At 44.2% G+C, this 22872-nt stretch overlaps 1 protein-coding gene across 7 annotated transcripts in view; it reads right to left on the bottom strand.

Moving 5' to 3' along the window:
• The window catches only part of cfap65 (cilia and flagella associated protein 65), a 473759-nt gene that overhangs the window by 299954 nt on the left and 150933 nt on the right, over nucleotides 1–22872 (bottom strand). For 5 of the 7 annotated variants that reach the window (XM_068034809.1, XM_068034810.1, XM_068034811.1 and 2 more), the window contains exons 32-34: nucleotides 17712–17846; nucleotides 9558–9629; nucleotides 3611–3682 (exon numbers count right to left, since the gene is read on the bottom strand). In XM_068034809.1, the coding sequence (XP_067890910.1) occupies nucleotides 3611–3682; nucleotides 9558–9629; nucleotides 17712–17846 (279 nt within the window). Of the gene's footprint in view, nucleotides 1–3610; nucleotides 3683–5937; nucleotides 6022–9557; nucleotides 9630–14885; nucleotides 14943–17711; nucleotides 17847–22872 lie in introns of those variants that run through there. The other 2 variants (XM_068034815.1, XM_068034816.1) reach the window with 2 other exon arrangements.

Raw genomic sequence — 22872 nt, 5'->3', positions numbered from 1 at the left:
CTGACTTGTGCCTTGCAGATGCAGAACAGGATTTAGGGAGTCAGGTGGTGAGTTACTCGCTGCTGGATTCCTAGCCTCTGACCTGCTCTTGTAGCCAGGGTATTTATATGGCTACTCCAGTTCGGTTTCAATGGTAACCCCCAGGATGTTAATAGTGGGGGATTCGGCGATTGTAATGCCATTGAATGTCAAGGGGAGAGGCTTATCGAGTCATAGAGTTATACAGCACAGAAACAGGTCCATCGGCGCGTCACGTCTGTGCCAGCCATCAAGCACTTAACTACTCTAATCCCATTTTCCAGCACTTGGCCTATAGCCTTGTATGCTATGGCATTTCAAGTGCTCATCTAAATACTTTTTAAATGTTGTGAGAGTTCCTGCCTCTACCACCCCTTTAGGTAGTATGCTCCAGATTCCAACCATCCTCTGGGTGAAAAAATGTTTCCTCTAAACCTCTTGCCCCTTACCTTAAATCTATGCCCTCTGGTTATTGACACCTCCGCTAAGGGAAAAAGTTTCTTCCGAACTATCCTATCCACGCCCCTCATAATTTTGTATACCTCAATCATGTCCCCCCTCAGCCTTCTCTGCTCTAAGGAAAACAACCCTAGCCTATCCAGTCTCTCTTCATAGCTGAAATGCTCCAGCCCAAGCAACATCCTGGTGAATCTCCTCTGCACCCTCTCCAGTGCAATCACATCCTTCCTGTAGTGTGGCAACCAGAACTATACACAGTACTCCAGCTGTGGTCTAACTTGCATTTTATACAGCTCCATCATAACCTCCCTGCTCTTATATTCTATGCCTCAGCTAATAAAGGCAAGCATCCCACATGCCTTCCTAACCACCTTATCTACCTGTGCTGCTGCATTCACTGATCTATGGCAAGTATAACAAGGTCCCTCTGACCCTCTGTACTTCCGAGGGTCCTACCATCCATTGTATATTCCCTTGTCTTGTTAGTCCTCCCAAAATGAATCACCTAATACTTCTGAGGATTAAATTCAATTTGCCACTGCTCCGCCCATCTTACCAGCCCATCTATATCATCCTGTAATCTAAGGCTTTCCTCCTCACTATTTATGACACCACCAATTTTCGTGACATTTGTGAACTTACTGATCATACTTATATTCATGTCTAAATCATTAATGTACACTACAAACAGCAAGGGTCCCAGCACCAATCCCTGCGGTACACCACTGGTCACAGGCTTCCACTCGCAAAACAACACTCGACCATCACCCTCTGCATCCTGCCAGTAAGCCAATTTTGCATCCAACTTGCCAAAATGCCCTGGATCCCATGTAATGTAATGTAATGTGCTCTTACCTTCTTAACCAATCTCCCATGCAGGACCTTATCAAAAGCCTTACTGACGTCCATGTAGACTACATCAACTGCCTTACCCTCATCTACACAATTAAACAAGATTCTCTCTTGTTTGAGATAGTCATTGGCTGGCACTTGTGTGACTTGCCACTTATCAGTCCAATCCTGGATATTTTCCAGGTCTTGCTGCATTTCTACATTGACTGCTTCAGGATCTGAGGAGTCATGAGTAGTGCCGAACATTGTGCATTCATCAGTGAACATTGTCTCATTTCCCTGTCATTTGCTAATTCAGTTTTGACTAGGTCTACCTGAGCACTAGCAGAAACATCCTTTTCTTTCTCAAACTTCAACTGACTAACCAATTTGTGGATCATCTCTGCTTTCTTACTTCTTAGGCTTACACTGACACCCACATGCACTGCTACAGCAATCAAATTAACTTTTGTCAACTGTTTCAAAGCAGTGAGAGACAAATCCTCTCTCCGCACAAAGGCTTGAGCATCAAATGTAATCATCTTGTTTTCGCACTAAATGCAGCAAAAATAAATGTGAAATCTTGTTTGTTAAAACTCTGGAAAATTTCAGTGAACCAGTTTCATTTAATTTGGGTTGATCCCAGACGCGTCCCCAATTTTGTTATGATCCCCATGGAGATCAACAAATCAAAAGTACCCAATTTACCAAATAAACCCCCGCCCCCCAAAAAAACGGACAAGATTTCACTTTTATAACTTTAACTTCATCAAGCCAAAATCAACATAAATTAAACATTAAGTAACAGACAAATCACGGCCAATATATATAGTTTACAGATTATACATTAATTATCAGATACAACAAATATAGATCTCATGGATTTACTGGGAAGTCCACTCAGCAAATATGGCACTGAACATCCACAAAGTTTTTTAAAGCTCTGAACTCCTTCAGATAGATTTTTAGCTCATGACTTCCAAGATGCAGTCACCAATTTTCATCCTGTAATCCTGAATGCTACGGGCAGTCTCCACCAAAACTGGTACACTACTCTCGAACCTCCTCAGCTCTGCTCACAAGTCTTGATGGCGTGGATCCACCAGTATTTCTCCAAGACACCGAAAGCAGCTGTAGCAACCCAATGGCCAGTCCCTGAGAGCTTCCACTCTCTGCAGCTCATCTGCAAACATTGCCTGCAGCCTGCTTGTATCTTGTGTTCTGGGGATGACTCTGGTCAGATGATTCAGTCTCTTATCTGGTTCCCACCAGTTGTCTCCCCAGAACCCTGAAGTTTTTAGTTTAGGGACTGTCTCAAAAAACAAGCTTTGAAATCAGTCAGTACACCTAACAGAACATTCAACAAGTCATCTGTGCAGACAACAGCTTGCACACACTCATCCACTGGTTTTGCAAAGCGCGGACTCTATTACACTCTTAAAAGATGTCCAATCACTCAATCTTTTTAGTTAAAGTCATCAGAGAATATCCAGAAAAAATGTTGATAGAGTGTTGGCGAAGTCTTGACAAGGTGTTTGAGAAAGTTTCACGATGAGTTTCAAAAGTCCTCTTCAAACCACTGTCAGTTGATCTCAATCAGCAAGTGAACAATGAAAGCTGAGCATGGCTTTAAGTAGCACTCCCAATCCTGACAACTTCTATACTCCTGTTTAGCTGGTCGCTGTTTAGAGAAGATGCTAATTGCAGTGCTAGCCGCAAAATGTCATGCAACCTCTTTAATGAACCTTAAGAGCCAATTCAATTGCTATTCAGAGGCAAAATCATCCTCTTAGTATGTGCTTAAACTCCTTTACCAAGATGGCGTCTTGCATGAAAGACGCTAAAACTGGCAGTGCAGCTCAAAACACCATCTTGGCCACCTCGGAGACTCTTTTGTGCCTAAGTTACTGGGTTTACAGTAGGGAAAGTAAGCCCCTGGAATTTTAGCTGTACCCCAGTCTCTTCCCTGAGGAGCGTCCCAAAGGAGTTTTGCTGTTAATTTCTGTAGAACAGCTGAGAAATCTGGTATTGTTTGTCATCTGGCTCTGGTTGCTCAACAACTGTCTTTTGGGAACTTGTGCACACATACCCCAGCAACATTGTAAGATTAGTGCTGGAGATCTGTGGGATTAGACTGGGTAGCTCCGGTTGAAGAGCTAACACAAGCATGATGGACCAAATGGTCTCCTTCTGAGCTGCAATTTCTATTATTCTATGATATATCAGTTACACATGTAATATAGATCTTACAGGCATTTGTAAATGCTAGAAATAAAGTTACTTGTGAAGTAACTTCACTTACTTGGGGGAGGCGTGGTCCAATTCGATCTTACTCTTTGAAACCTCTCCTGATTTAATTTCAACCGCTTGCATACTAAATTCAGAGAAAGCTAGAGATTACTGTCAAATTCAATCAAAATATATCAGGTTAATCCTCAGGTAACTTATTATAGGCCTAAGACACAGAGCTCAAGTCTGACTTAGGTTTGATCCTTGGTCTATGCTCAGTGGTGCAGCAGGTAGATTTCCAATTGACCTCAGTCCTGCTGAGTTAAAAAAATAATCATCTCGCCAGGATTTTCACCGAAGGGCTTTTTGCCTTTACCTGGCTTAATTATCTGCTAAAAGGAGTGAATTTTGGTTAAATGAACTTTTCAACTGACTGTTCAAGAGGGTATGTTGGGAAGCTTGACCAAAGTGTATGGAGAAGGAGGCCATGGGAGACTGTGAGTAAACATCGCAAACACCAGCTGCTGTTTGGTAGTATCAGTATGTATAACCGTAGGCAAGAGAGAATGGAAAATTACAGAGAAAGGTTTTGCTTGTCAGAAAGAAAGATATAAGATTCAGTCCACATGACAGTGCTCAGTGCATGAGTTGAAGCAGAAAGTGGGTGAATTATTAACCTCTTACCACACAGGATGTTGGCAAAGAATTAATCTCTCAGACGTCACAAAGAAGAAGAATCGGCCATTCTGAGTTTTGAACTGCATTACTGATTTAAAGGTTGTATGCGTCTCTGTCTGTAAATCTGTACTGTCTTCATGTTATTAAAACTATTAGTGAGAACATTTTACAGTCTTGGTTGATGTCATGCTGAGCCCCCAAGGGCCAAGAATAAGGCATAGTAATTTCACCATATGGACATTAAATTTCAAATTGTTGCTGGGAAGAAGAAAAGGCCTGTTACAAGGGGTGGCAGACTTGGATGGAGGACATTTGCATACCATTAGGGACAAGAGAGGTTACTTCCCTTATCCAGTTTAATCCACAATGGACATTGAGCACCAGACATTGAAGGTGAGGGAGCTCAAATTTCAGGATAATAAAAGCAAAATACTGCAGATGCTGGAAATCTGAAATAAAACCAAAAAGTACTGAAATCCCCAGCAGGTCTGGCAGCATCCATGGAGAGAGAAGTAGAGATAACGTTTCAGGTCAGTGACCTTTCATCAGATGAAAGGTCACTGACCTGAAACATTAACTCTGCTTCTCTCTCCACAGATGCTGCCAGACCTGCTGAGTATTTCCGGCACTTTTTGTTTTTATTTCAAATTTCAGGATGACTGCTGGGATAGCCGAATCCACAAACAGATGTGGTCAGACCAGCTGGTCACGTGACTAGCCTGCTTGGCAACCTGGTTTTCCTGAATCATACAAGCAGTTTGAACTGAGAAAGACTGTTTGCTCCTGGACTGAGAAGATCTCTCATGTCTGCTCCCATATCTTTCTCACAAAGCTCTGAATCCACTGAAGACACATGAACCCCAAGAGAGAAAAGTCTCCCACAGCAAACAAGGTTTAAGAAGAATACTAGGCCTCAACAAAAAGCAAAATCTACCGACAATCAAGGACTCTACATTGAGCTTGAAGAACCGTAACGAAACACTTCAGTTATTGCCTCAATCTTTTCCACTTTATTTTTCTTCTGCTCTTTTCTGTCTCTATTTGCATGTGTGTATCGCGAATGCATGCTAGCTTGGGCGTTTTGGGTGCCGTCAACCAAATTAGAGTTAAAGTTCAAGTTTAATAAATTTCAACCTTTCTTCTTTAAACCTAAGAAAATCTGTTTGTGCTGGTTTCTTTTCCTTATAATTGGAAAGCGGTGGACAAAGATTCACCAAAAGGAAGCTAAAACACAGTGTTTTAAAAATGAAACCCTGTTACGGGGTGAGACTAGGTGAAGGCTGAGAGGGACCCCTTTCTCACCTGGTCATAACAGTTGACCTCACCTCTGATTTTCCTAAACTATTAATAGAGTAAAAATAAATTATCTTAACACCACTATCTGGGGAACTGTGCTTGTAAGGTTCAATTGCAATAGGTAGCATCCTGCAATTTACATAGCGCTCCCCAGATTGGAAAGATGCCCAGATAGCTTTGCAGATCAGGGAATGAAATGGGAACTCAGTGGTGATGAATACAAAAGAAATGGAATGAGGCTGGCTTAAAAAAATGAATTTTAGAATATGGGAACAAGGCAGTAGGTAAGGACATAGATTTTGGGCAGAGGGGGATTTGGTGGAACGATCTTGGGAGGCAGGTAGTAAGAGGGAGGGATTCTAGAGATGGAAGGGCGTGAGGCATTGAAAGCGAGGCTGTCAATGGCGAAATAAATAGGTTTCCTACCGACATTCACTGTCTTACTCAGCGCTCATAGATACTGCAGGACTCCCTGTGTCAGTCAACTGCACCCCAGCAAAAGATTCACTCCTACAGGAGAGAAAATTGGGAATATTTTTTATAATATCAGATGACTTGTTGTATGGAAATTAATGCTAATTGTTTGTTAATTAAATATATATTATGCTTTAAAATTTTAATGACATCATGTTGAGGAAGACAACTATTTCACATTATTCTGAAATTTCATAGTTGGCACGTAGGTTTCCCGGGGTCAGGAGGAGAATGAGAGTTCCCGATGGTCCCTCAGGGAAGTTTTTGGCCTCCCTTTCGGTGATTGTGGCCTCTCTCCTCCCCGCTGCAATCCCAGACCTCTACTTCCATCACCAATGTCAGTTCCATCAGAGCTGAATACCATACACCCCCACCATCAGCGTCACACCCCAGCCATTCCCACTTCCGATTGCCTCTCCCTCCCTCTACCCCTCTTATAATCTCCTGCCATCGCCCTCTAGATTGCCAGGGACTGTTCTCAAGGGTCCCCCGGCTTCGGCTGCATGCCTGTCAATTTGCAGGAATTGGAAGAAAAAATTATGAGGTTCTGCCATTAAATTCGGTAGAACCACTGTTTCCCCAGTCGCAACACCTTCCCCAACTGTTCCCATCCTTTGCTGCCCCTCACTATAGATATTGGGGCTCATAAGTCAGTTTGTCTATGTTCGTCTAATGTTTGCCAATTTAGAGAAAGTGTCCTGTACTGCTTGAATTGTGTTCTCAAAATGGAAAAGTGGCCACACAATATGGAATCAGCAGTTAACAACAACAACTTGCATTTATATCATGCCTTTAATGTCCCAAGGTGCTACACAGGAGTGTTATCAAACATTTGACACAAAATTTATCAAGCCATATAGGTTTTATGGAGCGTCTTAAAGGAGATAAAGAGATGGAGAGGTTTAGGGACGGAATTCTAGAGCTTAGGACTCAGGCAGCTGAGGGCATAACTTCACAAGCTTAAATTCAGGGATACACAAGAGGTCAGAATTGGAGGAATGCAGAGATCTATGAGTTGTGCAGCTAGAAGAGGTGACTGAGATAAGGAGGAACAAAGCCATTGAGGAATTTGAAAACAAAGATGAGGATTTTAAAATCAAGGTGTAGAACCGGGAGCCAATGTAGGTTAGTGAGCACAGGGATGATGAGTGAATGGGACTTGATGCGAGTTCGGATATGAACAGCAGTGTTTTGGATGAGCTCAATTTTGTGGAGTGTGCAAGGAGGGAGGCTGGCCAGGAGAGCACTGGAATCGTCAAGCCTAAAGGTAACAAAGGCATGGATAAGAGTTCCAGCAGCAGATGAGCTGAAGTGGGGTCGGAGATGTGAGGTTATGTAGGCCTTAGTGAAGGTGATGTAGAATGCAGGGTAATGGCTGGAAAAACAACCCAAAATGTTTATTTAAAAGAGGATATTCCTCACCAGTGATAAGACCACTAAGGACTGTTCCAAGGAATAACTTATTAATGGGAGATAAGTATGCCAAGTTTTATCTGCTCTTATGTATGACCCCGTGGTAAAAAATTGGAAGGTCGGGGAGTAAAGTAATTCTTGGAATACCTAGGTATTTGTACCTCATTAACTTTGACATCTTCCAGAATCTTCACGACTGTAAAAATGATTGACACTAAAAAAGGTGAACCCTTTGGACATGTATCCACAGATTGGTCAATAGAATGGAAAGAGTTTTTTTTTGAATTTCGGGTATATAAAGAGAGTGCTTAGCACAGCTCTCATCAGATTCTCTTTATCGAAGATTTTCTTTGTCCAGTTCTGTAGTGATATTTACCTAAAAGGGTACTTTCATAGGCACAATGTATATTCAGGACAGAAAGCAAGTGGTTATAAAAGTCAGACTGTAGAGCTACACAGCCAGTCAGAGGCAGAGATCAGTGTGTCACTTAACTGCACAAGTGCCTTGAGATCAAGGAAGGAGAGAGTTAAACCGGCTAGCAGATACCATCTCTTGTTCAGGAGGTGGACTGAGTCGGAACAGAGGATACAACTGAAACAGATAACCCCTCCACAAAAGGGTTCCTCAACTCGATGTTCCAGAAGGTAGCACCACCATCCCAGGGCTGGAAGAGAGTCAGTTCAATCACACCATGTACAAGAACTAGGTCCTATAACTTCTGAAAACGTTGCTAATCACCAACATGCACCAATAGAGTGGCTACCCAATGCTGTTAATTTGTCAGCTAAGTAGTTTAGAGCAGCAGGGTCATTAGAGACCTCAGGAGCTGGTCATCCCTGCCCTTTTGCAAGTCGCCCCAGGCCCAGGTAAGGGTCCCATGCTCAGGGTTACGAGCCATGGCCAACAGCAGAAACAGCGAATTTTTAGCGGTGATGGCGGAAGAGCTAGAACCTCGAGGGACAACAGCTGCATACAGGCAGACGATCCTTCAGGAAGACAATTTGCGTTTGCTTTAAGCACGTGTGAGGAAGGAAACCAACTCATAAACTTTTTCTCTAGTCTTATCGCACATTTCTCATGGAAGTTAAAAAAAAAGGGAAGTTCTTATAAACAACTAAAAAGGAAAGTGCAGGAATGTGAGTAGTGGAGAAATGAGTAGAGGACCTGCCTGGGAGCAGATCACTAATACTTACTTACTAAGAGGTTTAATCCTAGATTAACCTCACCAAGTTACATCAGTCACAGGCACTGATCTCAAATATAATCTAACAGTCAGCAATCCAGTTAATGCTAAATTACACTGATACACTGAACTGTCTTTAGACCCCGAAATGCATTTTGTAAAAGAAATCTGTCTATTAATCACTTGTTGTTGAAACTGCTAGTTAACCCTGTCTGTAATTACTTATATCGGAGTTATTCCTATGCTCAATGTTTCAGTTTAGTTTGTGATATTCATGGTTTTGAAGTCAATAAATAATTATTAGTGCACAATTTTCAATAAAAGGTTTCTTGGTATATATTTGTCGAGCTACAGACCTAAGTGTTCTTACATTGGGGGTTAATGGCCGGGACTTGAAATCCTCCCCGACCCGAGATTTTAGGGATCAACATTTGGCTGGGATTAATCTTTTAATGCTATAGTTTAAGCAATGTCTTATAAATTAATTAAGCAAAACTGAGTGGATTCTTATTGAAAAAAATCATAGGTCCAAGTACTTGAGGAATTTGGGATTGCTTTCGCTGAACATTGTAGGCATTATTGAAGTCGGAAGCTGTGGATGAGAGTAAATCATTAATCATCGTTATCAGCCTGCAGTGCTCTCTGTGAGAAAGGGGTGAGGGCGGGGGCTGGGAGCGGGGGAGGAGGCTAGCTGGAGCAGTTTAGGGTGCCAAGGTACAGTCCATAACAGAAGCAAGTGTTAAATAAAGCAAGAACAACCCTGCAGTGCAACAACCAAATGTTACATCCTGGCAGCATTGTATGGTTAATGCCTGAGACCAGTGGGATTACAATAGGTCGCTCCAATTGAACAGACAGCACTAGAACAGCTGTGATGGGCCAAATGGCCTCCTCCAAGCTACAATTTCTGCAATTCAATGTAATATCGCTTGCACAAATACATACATAAGTTACTTGTAAAGTAATGCCACTTACATGGGGAGGCTGTGGTCCATTTCTTCCTTACTCAGTGAAATATCATGGATACTAAAAGGCTCCAAAGAACTTCTAAAATACAAAAAAAGCTGGAGATTACGGTCAAATTTCAGTTATAAAATACCATGCATTTCCCTGTAGTTTATTATGTGACTAAGATGTGGAGCCCAAGTCTGACCAAAGTTTGATTCCCTGTTTACAATCAGATCTATGTGTGGTGCAATAGTTGGGAGAACTTACCAAGCATTGGTGAGGCCAAACCTGGAGTACTACGTGTGGTTTTGGTCTCCTTACCTAAGGATGGACATACTTGACCTAGAGGGAGTGCAATAAAAGTTCAAGACGGGTTCCTGGGGTGAAGGGATTGTCCTATGAGGAGAGATTGAGTAAATTAGGCCTATATTCCCTGGAGTTTAGAAGAATGAGAGGTGATCTAATTGAAACACACAAAATTCTTAAGGGGTTTGATAGGATAGATACTGCAAAAATTCCATGGGAAATCTAGAACATGGGGTCACAGTCTCGGAATAAAGGGTCAGCCATTTAGGACATAGATGAGGAAACATTTCTTCACTCAAAAGGTTGAGAATCTTTGGAATTCCTTAGCCCAGAGAGCTGTGGATGCTCAGTTGTTGAGTATATTCAACACAGAGGTTCATCGTTTTTTGGGTGCGAAGTGAATTAAGGGATGTGGCGAAAATGTGGGAAGGTGGAGTTGAGGTAAATGATCAGCCGTGATCTTGTTGAATAGTGGAGAAGGCTCAAAGGGCCAAAAGGCTCCTATTTATGTTCTAATTGACCTCAGTGTTGGGAGATCCTGGGAAACAGAGGGATCCAGAGGTGAGGCATTGAAGGAGAGGCTGCCTGTGGCACAGTAAAGGACTTTCCCACGTACATTCGATTTTACCTCCTGGGCAGGAATACGAGAAAGCGAGCGGCACACTTTGCCTTGGGAGTAGTAGTAGGTGAGCTCGAGTGGTTTTATTATCTGGGCCTCATTAGTACCACCGCTGCTGCCCCAACTCAGGCCAATGACATCATGAAAGCTTGATCTTCATATTTAATGAGGACCCCACTGGCTTTTTGCTGGAGGCTCGATTGGTGTGGTAAAGGAATGGGCAAATTCCCTCCTTCCCACCACTCTATTTTAACTGTTTTCCCCACCAGGCAGAGGGGAGTCTAAATTGACCCCTGGTTGTCTCAGCTACCACACGAAAAGTGTACCTGTACCCATGAACTGTACCTCGGAGAAGGTTCAGCCCCCATCAGGGGAAGAGGGTGAGAAAATTGGGATAATTGTTTTTAAAATATCAGATTATTTGTTGTATTTAACATAGAAATTGATGCTGTCAACAAAATATATGTTAATGCTCTCAACTTTTAATGACCATGTTGAGGAAGATAGTGTTTACTTTCACACTATTCTGAAAGAACCAGTCAGTTCAGTTACAGTATAGCACACACTTCCATACTGTATTTGCAGGAGACATAGCAGCAAAGCAACTGAGTGTCTGTGACCCCAGGTCCGAGGTCACCATCAAAATCCCTGTCCAAATTACAGCCTATGAACCATATATGGAACGCACGCTTAAGGCAACCTAGCTTGCATCACCATTTTGAAGTCCGCCTGGCCACATAAGAACTGTTCCAGTTGTAATGAGCAGGCATGTATAAAGTTTTATAAAGCATTACACAATGCAGGTTAGGCCTCAGCTAGCGTACTGTGGCTTATTCTAAGCACCGCACTTTAGGGAGGATGTCAAAACCACAGAGAGGGCGCAGAGAAGATTTACTAGAATGATACCAGGGATGAAAGGCTTCGGTTACATAAAGAGACTGGTGAAAAAGAGGTTATTCTCCTTACAAAAAAGAGTCAGTAAGTAGACCGAAGTGGCAACCTGTATGTGGAGCCGGAGGATGTCGATGAGGTTTTAAATGATTACTTTTCATCCGTGTTCACTATGGAGAAGGATGATGTAGGTGTAGAGATTAGGGAGGGGGATTGTGATATACTTGAACAAATTAGTATCAAAAAGGAGGTATCAGCGGTTTTAATGGGATTAAAAGTGGATAAATCCCCAGGCCCAGATGAAATGTATCCCAGGCTGTTATGTGAGGCAAGGGAGGAGATTGCAGGGGCTCTGACACAAATTTTCAAATCTTCTCTGTCCACAGGAGAGGTGCCAGAGGACTGGAGGACAACGAATGTGATACCATTATTCACAAAGGGTAGTAGGGATAAACCAGATAATTACAGGCCAGTGATAACATCAGTGGTAGGGAAACTATTGGAAAAAATTCTGAGGGACAGGATTAATCTCCACTTGGAGAGGCAGGAATTAATCAAGGATAGTCAGCATGGCTTTGTCAGGGGCAGATCATGTCTAACAAATTTGATTGAATTGTCTGAGGAGATGACTAGTTGTGTAGATGAGGGTAAGGCAGTTGATGTAGTCCAGTAAGGCTTTTGATAAGGTCCCGCTTGGGAGATTGGTCAAGAAGGTAATAGCCCATGGGATCCAGGGCAATTTGGCAAATTGGACCCAAAATTGGCTTAGTGGCAGGAGGCAGAAGGTGATGGTTGAGGGTTGTTTTTGCGATTGGAAGCCTGTGACCAGTGGCGTATCACAGGGATCGGTGCTGGGACCCTTATTGTTTGTAGTGTACATTAATGATTTAGACATGAGGTATGATCAGTAAGTTCGCAGATAACACAAAAATTCGTGGTGTAAATAGTGAGGAGAAAAGCCTTAGATTACAGGACGATATAGATGGGCTGGTAAGATGGGCAGAGCAGGGACAAATGGAATTTAATCCTGAGAAGTGTGAGGTGATGCATTTTGGGAGGACTAACAAGGCAAGGGAATGTACAATGGATGGTAGGACCCTAGGAAGTACAGAGGGTTAGAGGGACCTTGGTGTACTTGTGCATCGATCACTGAAGGTAGCAGCACAGGTAGATAAGGTCGTTAGGAAGGCATATGGGATACTTGCCTTTATTAGCCGAGGCATAGAATATAAGAGCAGGGAGGTTATGATGGAGCTGTATAAAACGCTAGTTAGGCCACAGTTGGAGTACTGTATACAGTTCTGGTCACCACACTACAGGAAGGATGTGATTGCACTGGAGATGGTGAAGAGGAGATTCACCAGGATGTTGCCTGAGCTGGAGCATTTCAACTATTAAGAGAGACTGGATAGGCTAGGGTTGTTTTCCTTAGAGCAGAGAAGGCTGAGGAGGGACCTGATTGAGGTATACAAAATTATGAGGGACATAGATATGAAGCAAATTTTTCCCTTAGTGGCGGTGTCAATAACCAGGGGGCAGGAGGTTTAGAGGGGCTTTGAGGAAAAATGTTTTCACCCAGAGGGTGGTTGGAATCTGGAACACACTGCCTGAAGGGATGGTAGAGGCAGGAACCCTCACAGCATTTAAGAAGTATTTAGATGAGCACTTGAAGCCATAGCATACAAGGCTACGGGCCAAGTGCTGGAAAATTGAATTAGAATAGATAGGTGCTTGATGGCCGGTACAGATACAATGGGCCGAAGGGCCTTTTTCTGTGCTGTATAACCCTATGAGCCTAAACATAGATGGCAAAAGAACCAGAAGCGACATGGTAAACAAAAAATTCATGCAGAGTTGTTGTGATCTGGAATGCTCCATCTGAAAGGGCAGTAGAAACAGATTCAATAACTTTCAAAAGAGAACTGTCTAAATACTTGAAGTGGTAAAATTTGTGGGGCTGTGGGGAAAAAGGGGAGTGGGACTAATTGAATAGCTCTTTCAAAGAGGCGGCACAGGCACAGTGAGCCGAATGGCCTCCTTCGGTGCTGCACGATTCGACATTGTTGATGTTAAGTACTGTCTCCTATACGGGCAGACGTTCTGTAGATTGTTGTAAAAACCTAATATCCTTTAGGGAAGAAAGCCTGCTGTCCTAATCCAGTTGAACCTATGTGTGACTCAACGACATCGTGGTTGACTCTTAACTGCCCTCTAAAGTGGCCCTATCGAGCCACTCAATCATATTACCCCCTTCTCATGGTAACCAAGGATAGGCAATTAATCCCCTCAATTAATTTTTAAAAAAACAAGTTTTAAACTCTGTTGGAGGTGCATCATAAGGACAGCATCCAGCTCAGAGCCTCGAAGGGTTGAAGACTTTTCCTAGACTTAGGAAGGAATTTTATGCTCTCCCCCATGGTGGGTTTGGAGGCAGGGAAAGCACAAAATTGGGTGGGATGGTGGCGGGGGAGGGGGGATTCCTGCCTCTGCCAAAATTTAGTTTGGGGCAGGGAGGGCTGTGAACGACCCTCTCGCCCTGCCACCAACTGAGGTCCTTAACTGGGTAATTAACCCCCAATTAAGGGCCTCTTCCCGCCGCAGCTGCAATTAGCTATGCGGTGGGATGCCCTGTCACCATATGGGAAGCGCACCACGAAAAACCTGGCTCTGGGGAGGTGGGGATCCCTCGTTCAACGGCGCTCAGTGCCTGAAAGAAGGACCCGCCATCGGGAAGGGGGAGGTCTGCTGAGGGCCACCTATAGCCCCCCTGCCCTTGCTGCCCAGCATCCCCCCCCACAACCCGCAAGACCCCGCCCACCTTGACCTACCTGAGGCCTGGCTCCAGCGACGTTGCTCGGCCTCCGCGGTGGCGCTGCAGCTGCCGGCCTCTGAGCGGCCCGCAGCTCTCCAAGGGCGGAACTTCTGGTGAAGTTATCTTAGATCCTACGGAAGACCCGCCGCTGTCCACTTAAGTGCCTGATTGGTACTAAATTCGGCAGCCCCCTCCATAAAAGAGGCAACGAAGCAATCTCGGCATCAGTTTCTCCTGACGTCGAGAACCCCACTGCCAGGATAAAACTCCCCTTAGTGTCAATGTTTACACAAGAAGAATAAGCACTCGGACAAAGTACTGGAGGGTGCTTGATGCCTGCGGAACCCGAATACCAGCAAAATGTCAATATATTCAGAAAAGGACAGTATAAAGGAGAAAAATGTTGGTCACAATTCATAAATGGACAATGGAAAAGTGAGGCAGTGTAATAAAAACAAGAGCTTAAATGTGATAAAAATCAGTGAAAAAGAGTAAAACGAATGTTATATTAATTTTAAAAAGGGCAGGGAAAGAAAAAGAAAATAAGAGAATAGCTTTTCTTTAATGTTTATGTTAAATTGTGTTTTAGGTGCTAAAGTTATTACGTTTGGTTAATATTGATTAATAAAGTTACTCGTAATGTTTTAGTAGTTTAATAACTGTAAATCATTTGAGCATCAAGTGCTGAAAGAGACACAAAAATAGTGCTTAATAAATCTGTTTTTTTCCTTTATCTCTGCTCTTTTATCCTTCTTTCTTTCTGTCTTCACATCTTTCTGATGATCTACAACAACAACAACAACATCTTGCATTTATGTAGCACTTTTAATTTGGTATAATATCCCAAGGTACTTCTCGGTAGTGTTTATCAAGCAAAGTTTGACACCGACCCACTTAAGGAGATGTAGGGCAGCCGAGCAAAAGCTTGTCAAAAAGGGAGGTTTTAAGGATCATTTTAAAAGAGGAGAGAGATGTAGAGTGGATGAGAGGTTTATGGAGGGAATTCCAGAGCTTAGGGCCCAGGCAGCTGAAGGCATGGTCGCCAATGGTGCAACTATTAAAATCGGCAATGCAGAAGAGGACAAAAGTGAACAGCTCCTCTGGTGAGCTGCCCCTCACGTTTCCTGATCTGCAGTTACACTAACTCCTATGCAGTGTCTCCAGCTCGAAAACACAAGAGGTGGGCGCTCAAGTGAGGGCATGATCGGGCCCATGCCTTGGATACACTGGCTGCTGACATAAGAACATAAGAAATTATAGCATGAGTAGGCCATTCAGCCCTTTGAGCCTGCTCCGCCATTCAATAAGATCATGGCTGATCTCCACTTCAACACCATTTTCCCACACTATCCCTGTATCCCTTGATTTTTCTAATATGTAGAAATCTATCGATCTCAGTCTTGAACATACTGAACAACTGAGCCTCCACGCCCCTCTGGGGCAGAGAACTCCAAAGATTCATCACTCTCTGGGTAAGAAATTCCTCCTCATCTCAGTCCTAAATGGCCTGCCCCTTATTCTGTGACAGTGTCCCCTGGTTCTAGACTCCCCAGCCAGGGGGAAACATCATTCCTGCATCTACTTTGTCAAGCCCTGTAAGAATTCTGTATGTGTGAATGAGGGGAAGGAGTTCTGATGAAGGGTCACTGACCTGAAACGTTAACTCTAGTTCTCTCTCCATAGATGCTGCCAGACCTGCTGAGTATGTCCAGCATTTCTTGTTTTTATCCCACTAAACCTCGCTCACTTCCATCTGTTCAGCGCTGGAGTTTCTGCACGAGTCTCCTCCCATTCTAATTAATCTCCTTGAGCATATCCTTCTGTTCATTTCTCCCTCATGTACATATCTAGCTTCCCCTTAATTGTATCTAAGCTATTCACGTCAACTACTCCTTGTTATAGCACCTTCCACAGTCCCATCACTCTCTGGGTAAAGAGGTTTCCCCTGAATTCTTTACTGGATTTATTAAGTACCATCTTATATTTACAGCCCTTAGGTTTGGACCACACCCCCTCCCCCAACAAAAGTCTCCTCTGCAATACCCCAACACTATTTAAAAAGATCTATATTAGATCACCTCTCAGCCTTCTCTTAGATTATTTACCAAATCTTCTTCGACAGCATCTCTCAAACCTCTCTACAGCTGCCGATATCTCATCTTGTTCTCTCTTTCCCGACTTGTACCTCAGTCCTGTTTTCTCTTTTCCTTACTGTACTTGAGCCCCATTTTCTTTTTCCCTGCCTGTACCTTAGTCCTGTTCTCTCTTAACCCACCTGTACGTCAATCTTGTTCTCATGCCATTTAGCTCCATGGTAGTTCTTAGCATTTGTAAATTAACTATGTTGCAATCCTGCTCTTTTACAATCTCCACGACTGTTTATCCACAATGCAAAAAGTTGTGAGGCTCCAATGCTCACACTTAGCAGATTTCTGCCCTCAAATCTATACTTAAAGATGGAGTGTCATATCAGCAAACAGTTTCTTAAACTCTGAATGTTGCTGACATTATCACTGTTCTTGTGTTGCAAATTATGAGGACTCAGGTGAATTAAATCCAGAGCGCTTTAAGCATCGTATAATTCCAATTCCCAAACCTGTCACCTCTACCAGTGAGAAGGACAAGGGCAGCAGGTACCTGGGAAACCATCATCTGCAAGTTCCCCTCCAAGCCACACACTGACCTGGAAATATATCGCTGTCCCTTCATCGTTGCTGGGTGAAAATCCTGGAACTCCCTATGTAGCAGCACTATGGAAGTACCTTCACCACATGGATGCAGCAGTTAAGGAAGGCGACTCATCACCACCTTCTCAAAGGCAATTAGGGATGGGCAATGAATGCTGGCCTTGCCAGTAATGCCCACATCCCATAAACTAATAATAAAATAATAAATTATGCTTGTGTTACATAGTATTAGATAGTATATACAGCACAGAAACAGGACATTCAGCCCAACCAGCACATGCCAGCATTTATGCTCCACTCAAGCTTCCTCCTATTCTTCCTCCAGTAGCATAACCCTTTTCCTTTTCCCTCATGTGCTCATCTGGCTTCCCCTTAAATATATCTATGCTAGTCACCTACACTACTCCATGTGATAGCAAATTCCACATTTTAACCATTTTCTGCATAATATTTCCCCTGAAATCCTTATTGGATTAATTAACGACCAGCAAAATTATCCCTTGGTAAGCACTCTCCAACACAAACATCTTCTCTATGTCAATGCAACTGAGCCTCTTTAAACTTTTAAAAAACCTCTATCAGGTCACCCTTCTTCCTTCTCTTTCCTAGAGTACTCGCCAACGCTTCTTCGACAGCACCTCCCAAACCCATGACGCCCACTGAGAACACCATACTATACAGCGTATTTACCAAATGATCCATCAGAGGAACTCAACAAACAAGGGCCTTTGTCAATAGTGTGCTGGGTGAAACACAACAAACGTGCAATGTGGACACAATGGAGGCCAACAGCATGAGTGGCCATGTTGACAGCAAGCAATCCCTCTGCGGTTAATTTCATCCCCTGCCCTTTGTCTGAGCTTTACCTGGACATCATAGGAGGCAGGCCAATCACCCTGGGTCGAGATGTCAGGACCACCTCTCCCCGGCTGGCTTCTATCAGTATGTTCTGCAGCGTGTTCTCCAGAATCGATTCCAAGAGGTCGCAGAACTCCGGGTGCCTGGAAACAGACAGGGGTTGCCGGGGGGGGGGGGGGGGGTGGCGGTGGTGGGTTGTGAAGGGGTAAGAGATTAGCTAATGCCCCAATCAGATATGCAAACAAATTCTACCAGCTGCTATTAAAATATTACAGAGTGAATGTTCAGTGTGAAACAGAAATGCGCGGAGTGTCTGTCAGAATCTGAAAAAGAAATCTAGATTAATGTTTAAGCCCATCCACCACCTTAAACATCCATTCTCTTCTCCACCAGCATACCATGGGATGCACTGCAGCAACTCGCCAAGGCTTCTTTGTCAGCACCGCCCAAACCCGCAAACTCCACCAGCTGGAAGGACAAAGGTAGCATGCCTATGAATACATAATTATCACCTTCCAAGTTAACCCTTCATATCGCACACCATCCCAACTTGGACATACATCAGCCATTCCTTTAAAATCACTTTGTTAAAATCCTGGAACTCACTACCTAACAGCAGTGTGGGAGCAACTTCACCACAGAGACTGTACTGGTTCAAAAAGAAGGCTCAGCACAACACCACCTCGACTAGGGATCAACAGTAAATTGGTTATCAGCATAATTCTTAGCACACTAAGGATTATTTACCAAATGTTGTCCAATCGCAGAATTACATCTAATGTTGGACACTGTGTTTTGAGTTTTGCAAGCACGAGCTGGTCCGTACCTTGTCCCTCGCGAACAGCGGAAGGGATATGTTGTTAGGTATGATCCGCTAGTCTTTGGGACGGATGGTCTATGTACCTAGCATCACACTGGCATTGAAATTTATATATCACATTACTCATTTGTGTGATAGGCAGAACATCTTTTTGGCTTAACGGCAGCATCTGTTAGTGGTGAATACCACCCATGTTGCTACTGCATAGTAGCAGCATGAAACAGCTAGTTTATAGAACATAGAACATTACATAGAACATTACAGCGCAGTACAGGCCCTTCAGCCCTCGATGTTGCGCCGACCTGTGAAACCATCTGACCTACACTATTCCATTTTCATCCATATGTCTATCCAATGGCCACTTAAATGCCCTTAAAGTTGGCGAGTCTACTACTGTTGCAGGCAGGGTGCTCCACGCCCCTACTACTCTCTGTGTAAAAGAACAAAGAACAAAGAACAAAGATAATTACAGCACAGGAACAGGCCCTTCGGCCCTCCAAGCCTGCGCCGATCCATATCCTCTCTCTAAACATGTCGCCTATTTTCTAAGGTTCTGTATCTCTTTTCTTCCTGCCCATTCATGTATCTGTCTAGATACATCTTAAAAGACGCCATCGTGCCCGCATCTACCACCTCCGCTGGCAACGCGTTCCAGGCACCCACCACCCTCTGCGTAAAAAAAAGAAACTACCTCTGACATCTGTCCTATATCTATCACCCCTCAACTTAAAGCTATGTCCTCTCGTGTTTGCCATCACCATCCGAGGAAAAAGGCTCTCACTATCCACTCTGTCCAACCCTCTGATTATCTTATATGTCTCTATTAAGTCACCTCTTCTCCTCCTTCTCTGTAACGAAAACAACCTCAAGTCTCTCAGCCTTTCCTCGTAAGACCTTCCCTCCATACCAGGCAACATTCTAGTAAATCTCCTCTGCACCTTTTCCAAAGCTTCCACATCCTTCCTATAATGCGGTGACCAGAACTGCACGCAATACTCCAGGTGCGGCCGCACCAGAGTTTTGTACAGCTGCAGCATGACCTCGTGGCTCCTAAACTCGATCCCCCTACTAATAAAAGCTAACACACCATATGCCTTCTTAACAGCTCTATTAACCTGGGTGGAAACTTTCAGGGATTTATGTACCTGGACACCAAGATCTCTCTGCTCATCTACACTACCAAGAATCTTCCCATTAGCCCAGTATTCTGCAATCCTGTTACTCCTTCCGAAGTGAATCACCTCACACTTTTCCGCATTAAACTCCATTTGCCATCTCTCAGCCCAGCTCTGCAGCCTTTCTATGTCCCTCTGTAACCTACAACATCCTTCGGCACTATCCACAACTCCACCGACCTTCGTGTCATCCGCAAATTTACTAACCCACCCTTCTACACCCTCATCCAGGTCATTTATAAAAATGACAAACAGCAGTGGCCCCAAAACAGATCCTTGCGGTACACCACTAGAAACTATACTCCAGGATGAACATTTACTATCAACCACCACCCTCTGTCTTCTTTCAGCTAGCCAATTGCTGATCCAAAGCACTAATTCACCTTCAATCCCATACTCCTGTATTTTCTGCAATAGCCTACCGTGGGGAACTTTATCAAACGCCTTACTGAAATCCATATAGACCACATCCACAGCTTTACCCTCATCCACCTGTTTGGTCACCTTGACAAAAAACTCAATAAGGTTTGTGAGGCACGACCTACCCTTCACAAAACCGTGCTGACTATCTCTAATGAACTTATTCTTTTCAAGATGATTATAAATCCTATCTCTTATAACCTTTTCCAACATTTTACCCACAACCGAAGTAAGGCTCACAGGTCTATAATTACCAGGGCTGTCTCTACTCCCCTTCTTGAACAAGGGGACAACATTTGCTATCCTCCAGTCTTCCGGCACTATTCCTGTCGACAATGACGACATAAAAATCAAGGACAAAGGCTCTGCAATCTCCTCCCTGGCTTCCCAGAGAATCCTAGGATAAATCCCATCTGGCCCAGGGGACTTACCTATTTTCACACTTTCCAAAATGGCTAACACCTCCTCCTTGTGAACCTCAATCCCATCTAGCCTAGTAGTCTGTATCTCAGTATTCTCCTCGACAACATTTTCTTTCTCCACTGTAAATATTGACGAAAAATATTCATTTAACACTTCCCCTATCTCCTCCGGTTCCACACACAACTTCCCACTACTATCCTTGATTGGCCCTAACCTATCTCTAGTCATTCTTTTATTCCTGATATACCTATAGAAAGCCTTAGGGTTTTCTTTGATCCTATCCGCCAATGACTTCTCGTGTCCTCTCCTTGCTCTTCTTATCTCTCCCTTTAGATCCTTCCTGGCTAGCTTGTAACTCTCAAGCGCCCTAACTGAGCCTTCACGTCTCATCCTAACATAAGCCTTCTTCTTCCTCTTGACAAGCTCTTCAACTTCTTTAGTAAACCACGGCTCCCTCGCTCGACAACTTCCTCCCTGCCTGACAGGTACATACTTATCAAGGACACGCAGTAGCTGCTCCTTGAATAAGCTCCACATTTCGATTGTGCCCATCCCCTGCAGTTTCCTTCCCCATCCTACGCATCCTAAATCTTGCCTAATCGCATCATAATTTCCTTTCCCCCAGCTATAATTCTTGCCCTGCGGTATATACCTGTCCCTGCCCATCGCTAAGGTAAACCTAACCGAATTGTGATCACTATCACCAAAGTGCTCACCAACTTCTAAATCTAACACCTGGCCGGGTTCATTACCCAGTACCAAATCCAATGTGGCATCGCCCCTGGTTGGCCTGTCTACATACTGTGTCAGAAAACCCTCCTGCACACACTGGACAAAAACTGACCCATTTAAAGTACTCGAACTATAGTATTTCCAGTCAATATTTGGAAAGTTAAAGTCCCCCATAACCACTACCCAGTTACTCTCGCTCCTGTCAAGAATCATCTTTGCTATCCTTTCCTCTACATCTCTGGAACTATTTGGAGGTCTATAGAAAACTCCCAACAGGGTGACCTCTCCTCTCCTGTTTCTAACCTCGGCCCAGACTACCTCAGTAGACGAGTCCTCAAACGTCCTTTCTGCCGCTGTAATACTTTCCTTGATTAACAATGCCACACCCCCCCCTCTTTTACCCTCTTCTCTGTTCTTAGTGAAACATCTAAATCCCGGAATCCGCAACATCCATTCCTGTCCCTGCTCTACCCATGTCTCTGAAATGGCCACAACATCGAGATCCCAGGTACCAACCCATGCTGCAAGCTCACCCACCTTATTCCGGATGCTCCTGGCGTTGAAGTAGACACATTTTAAACCAAGCTCTTGCTTGCCAGTGCCCTCTTGTGTCCTTATAACCTTATCTCTGCCCTCACTACTCTCAACATCCTGCACACTGGAACTACAATTTAGGTTCCCATCCCCCTGCTGAATTAGTTTAAACCCCCCCGAAGAGCACTAGCAAATCTCCCCCCCAGGATATTGGTACCCCTCTGGTTCAGGTGAAGACCATCCTGTTTGTAGAGGTCCCACCTACCCCAGAAAGAGCCCCAATTATCCAGGAAACCAAAACACTCCCTCCTACACCATCCCTGCAGCCACGTGTTCAACTCCTCTCTCTCCCTATTCCTCACTTCGCTAGCACGTGGCACGGGCAACAACCCAGAGATAACAACTCTGTTTGTTCTCGCTCTAAGCTTCCACCCTAGCTCCCTGAATTTCTGCCTTAAATCCCCATCTGTCTTCCTACCTATGTCGTTGGTGCCTATGTGTACCACGACCTGGGGCTGCTCCCCCTCCCCATTAAGGATCCCAAAAACACGATCCGAGACATCACGTACCCTGGCACCTGGGAGGCAACACACCAACCGTGAGTCTCTCTCGTTCCCACAAAACCTCCTATCTGTTCCCCTAACTATGGAGTCCCCAATGACTAATGCTCTGCTCCTCTTACCCCTTCCCTTCTGAGCAACAGGGACAGACTCTGCACCAGAGACCTGTATCCCATTGCCTACCCCTGGTAAGTCGTCTCCCCCAACAGTATCCAAAACGGTATACCTGTTGTTGAGGGAAACGGCCACAGGGGATCCCTGCACTGCCTGCTGGTTCCCTCTCCTTCCCCTGACGGTAACCCATCTACCTTCTTCTTTTACCTGAGGTGTGACTGCCTCCCGATAACGCCTCTCAATAATCCCCTCCGCCTCCCGAATGATCCGAAGTTCCTCCAGCTCCAGCTCCAGTTCCCTAACGCGGTCCTCGAGGAGCTGGAGCTGGGTGCACTTCCCGCAGATGCAGTCAGCAGGGACACCCTTGGCGACCCTTACCTCCCACATTCTG

Source organism: Heterodontus francisci, chromosome 7, assembly GCF_036365525.1.
Source record: "Heterodontus francisci isolate sHetFra1 chromosome 7, sHetFra1.hap1, whole genome shotgun sequence".
Lineage (NCBI taxonomy): Eukaryota > Metazoa > Chordata > Chondrichthyes > Heterodontiformes > Heterodontidae > Heterodontus > Heterodontus francisci.
The sequence above is the reverse complement of the archived record's forward strand: the minus strand, read 5'-3'. Positions and strand labels throughout refer to the sequence as shown.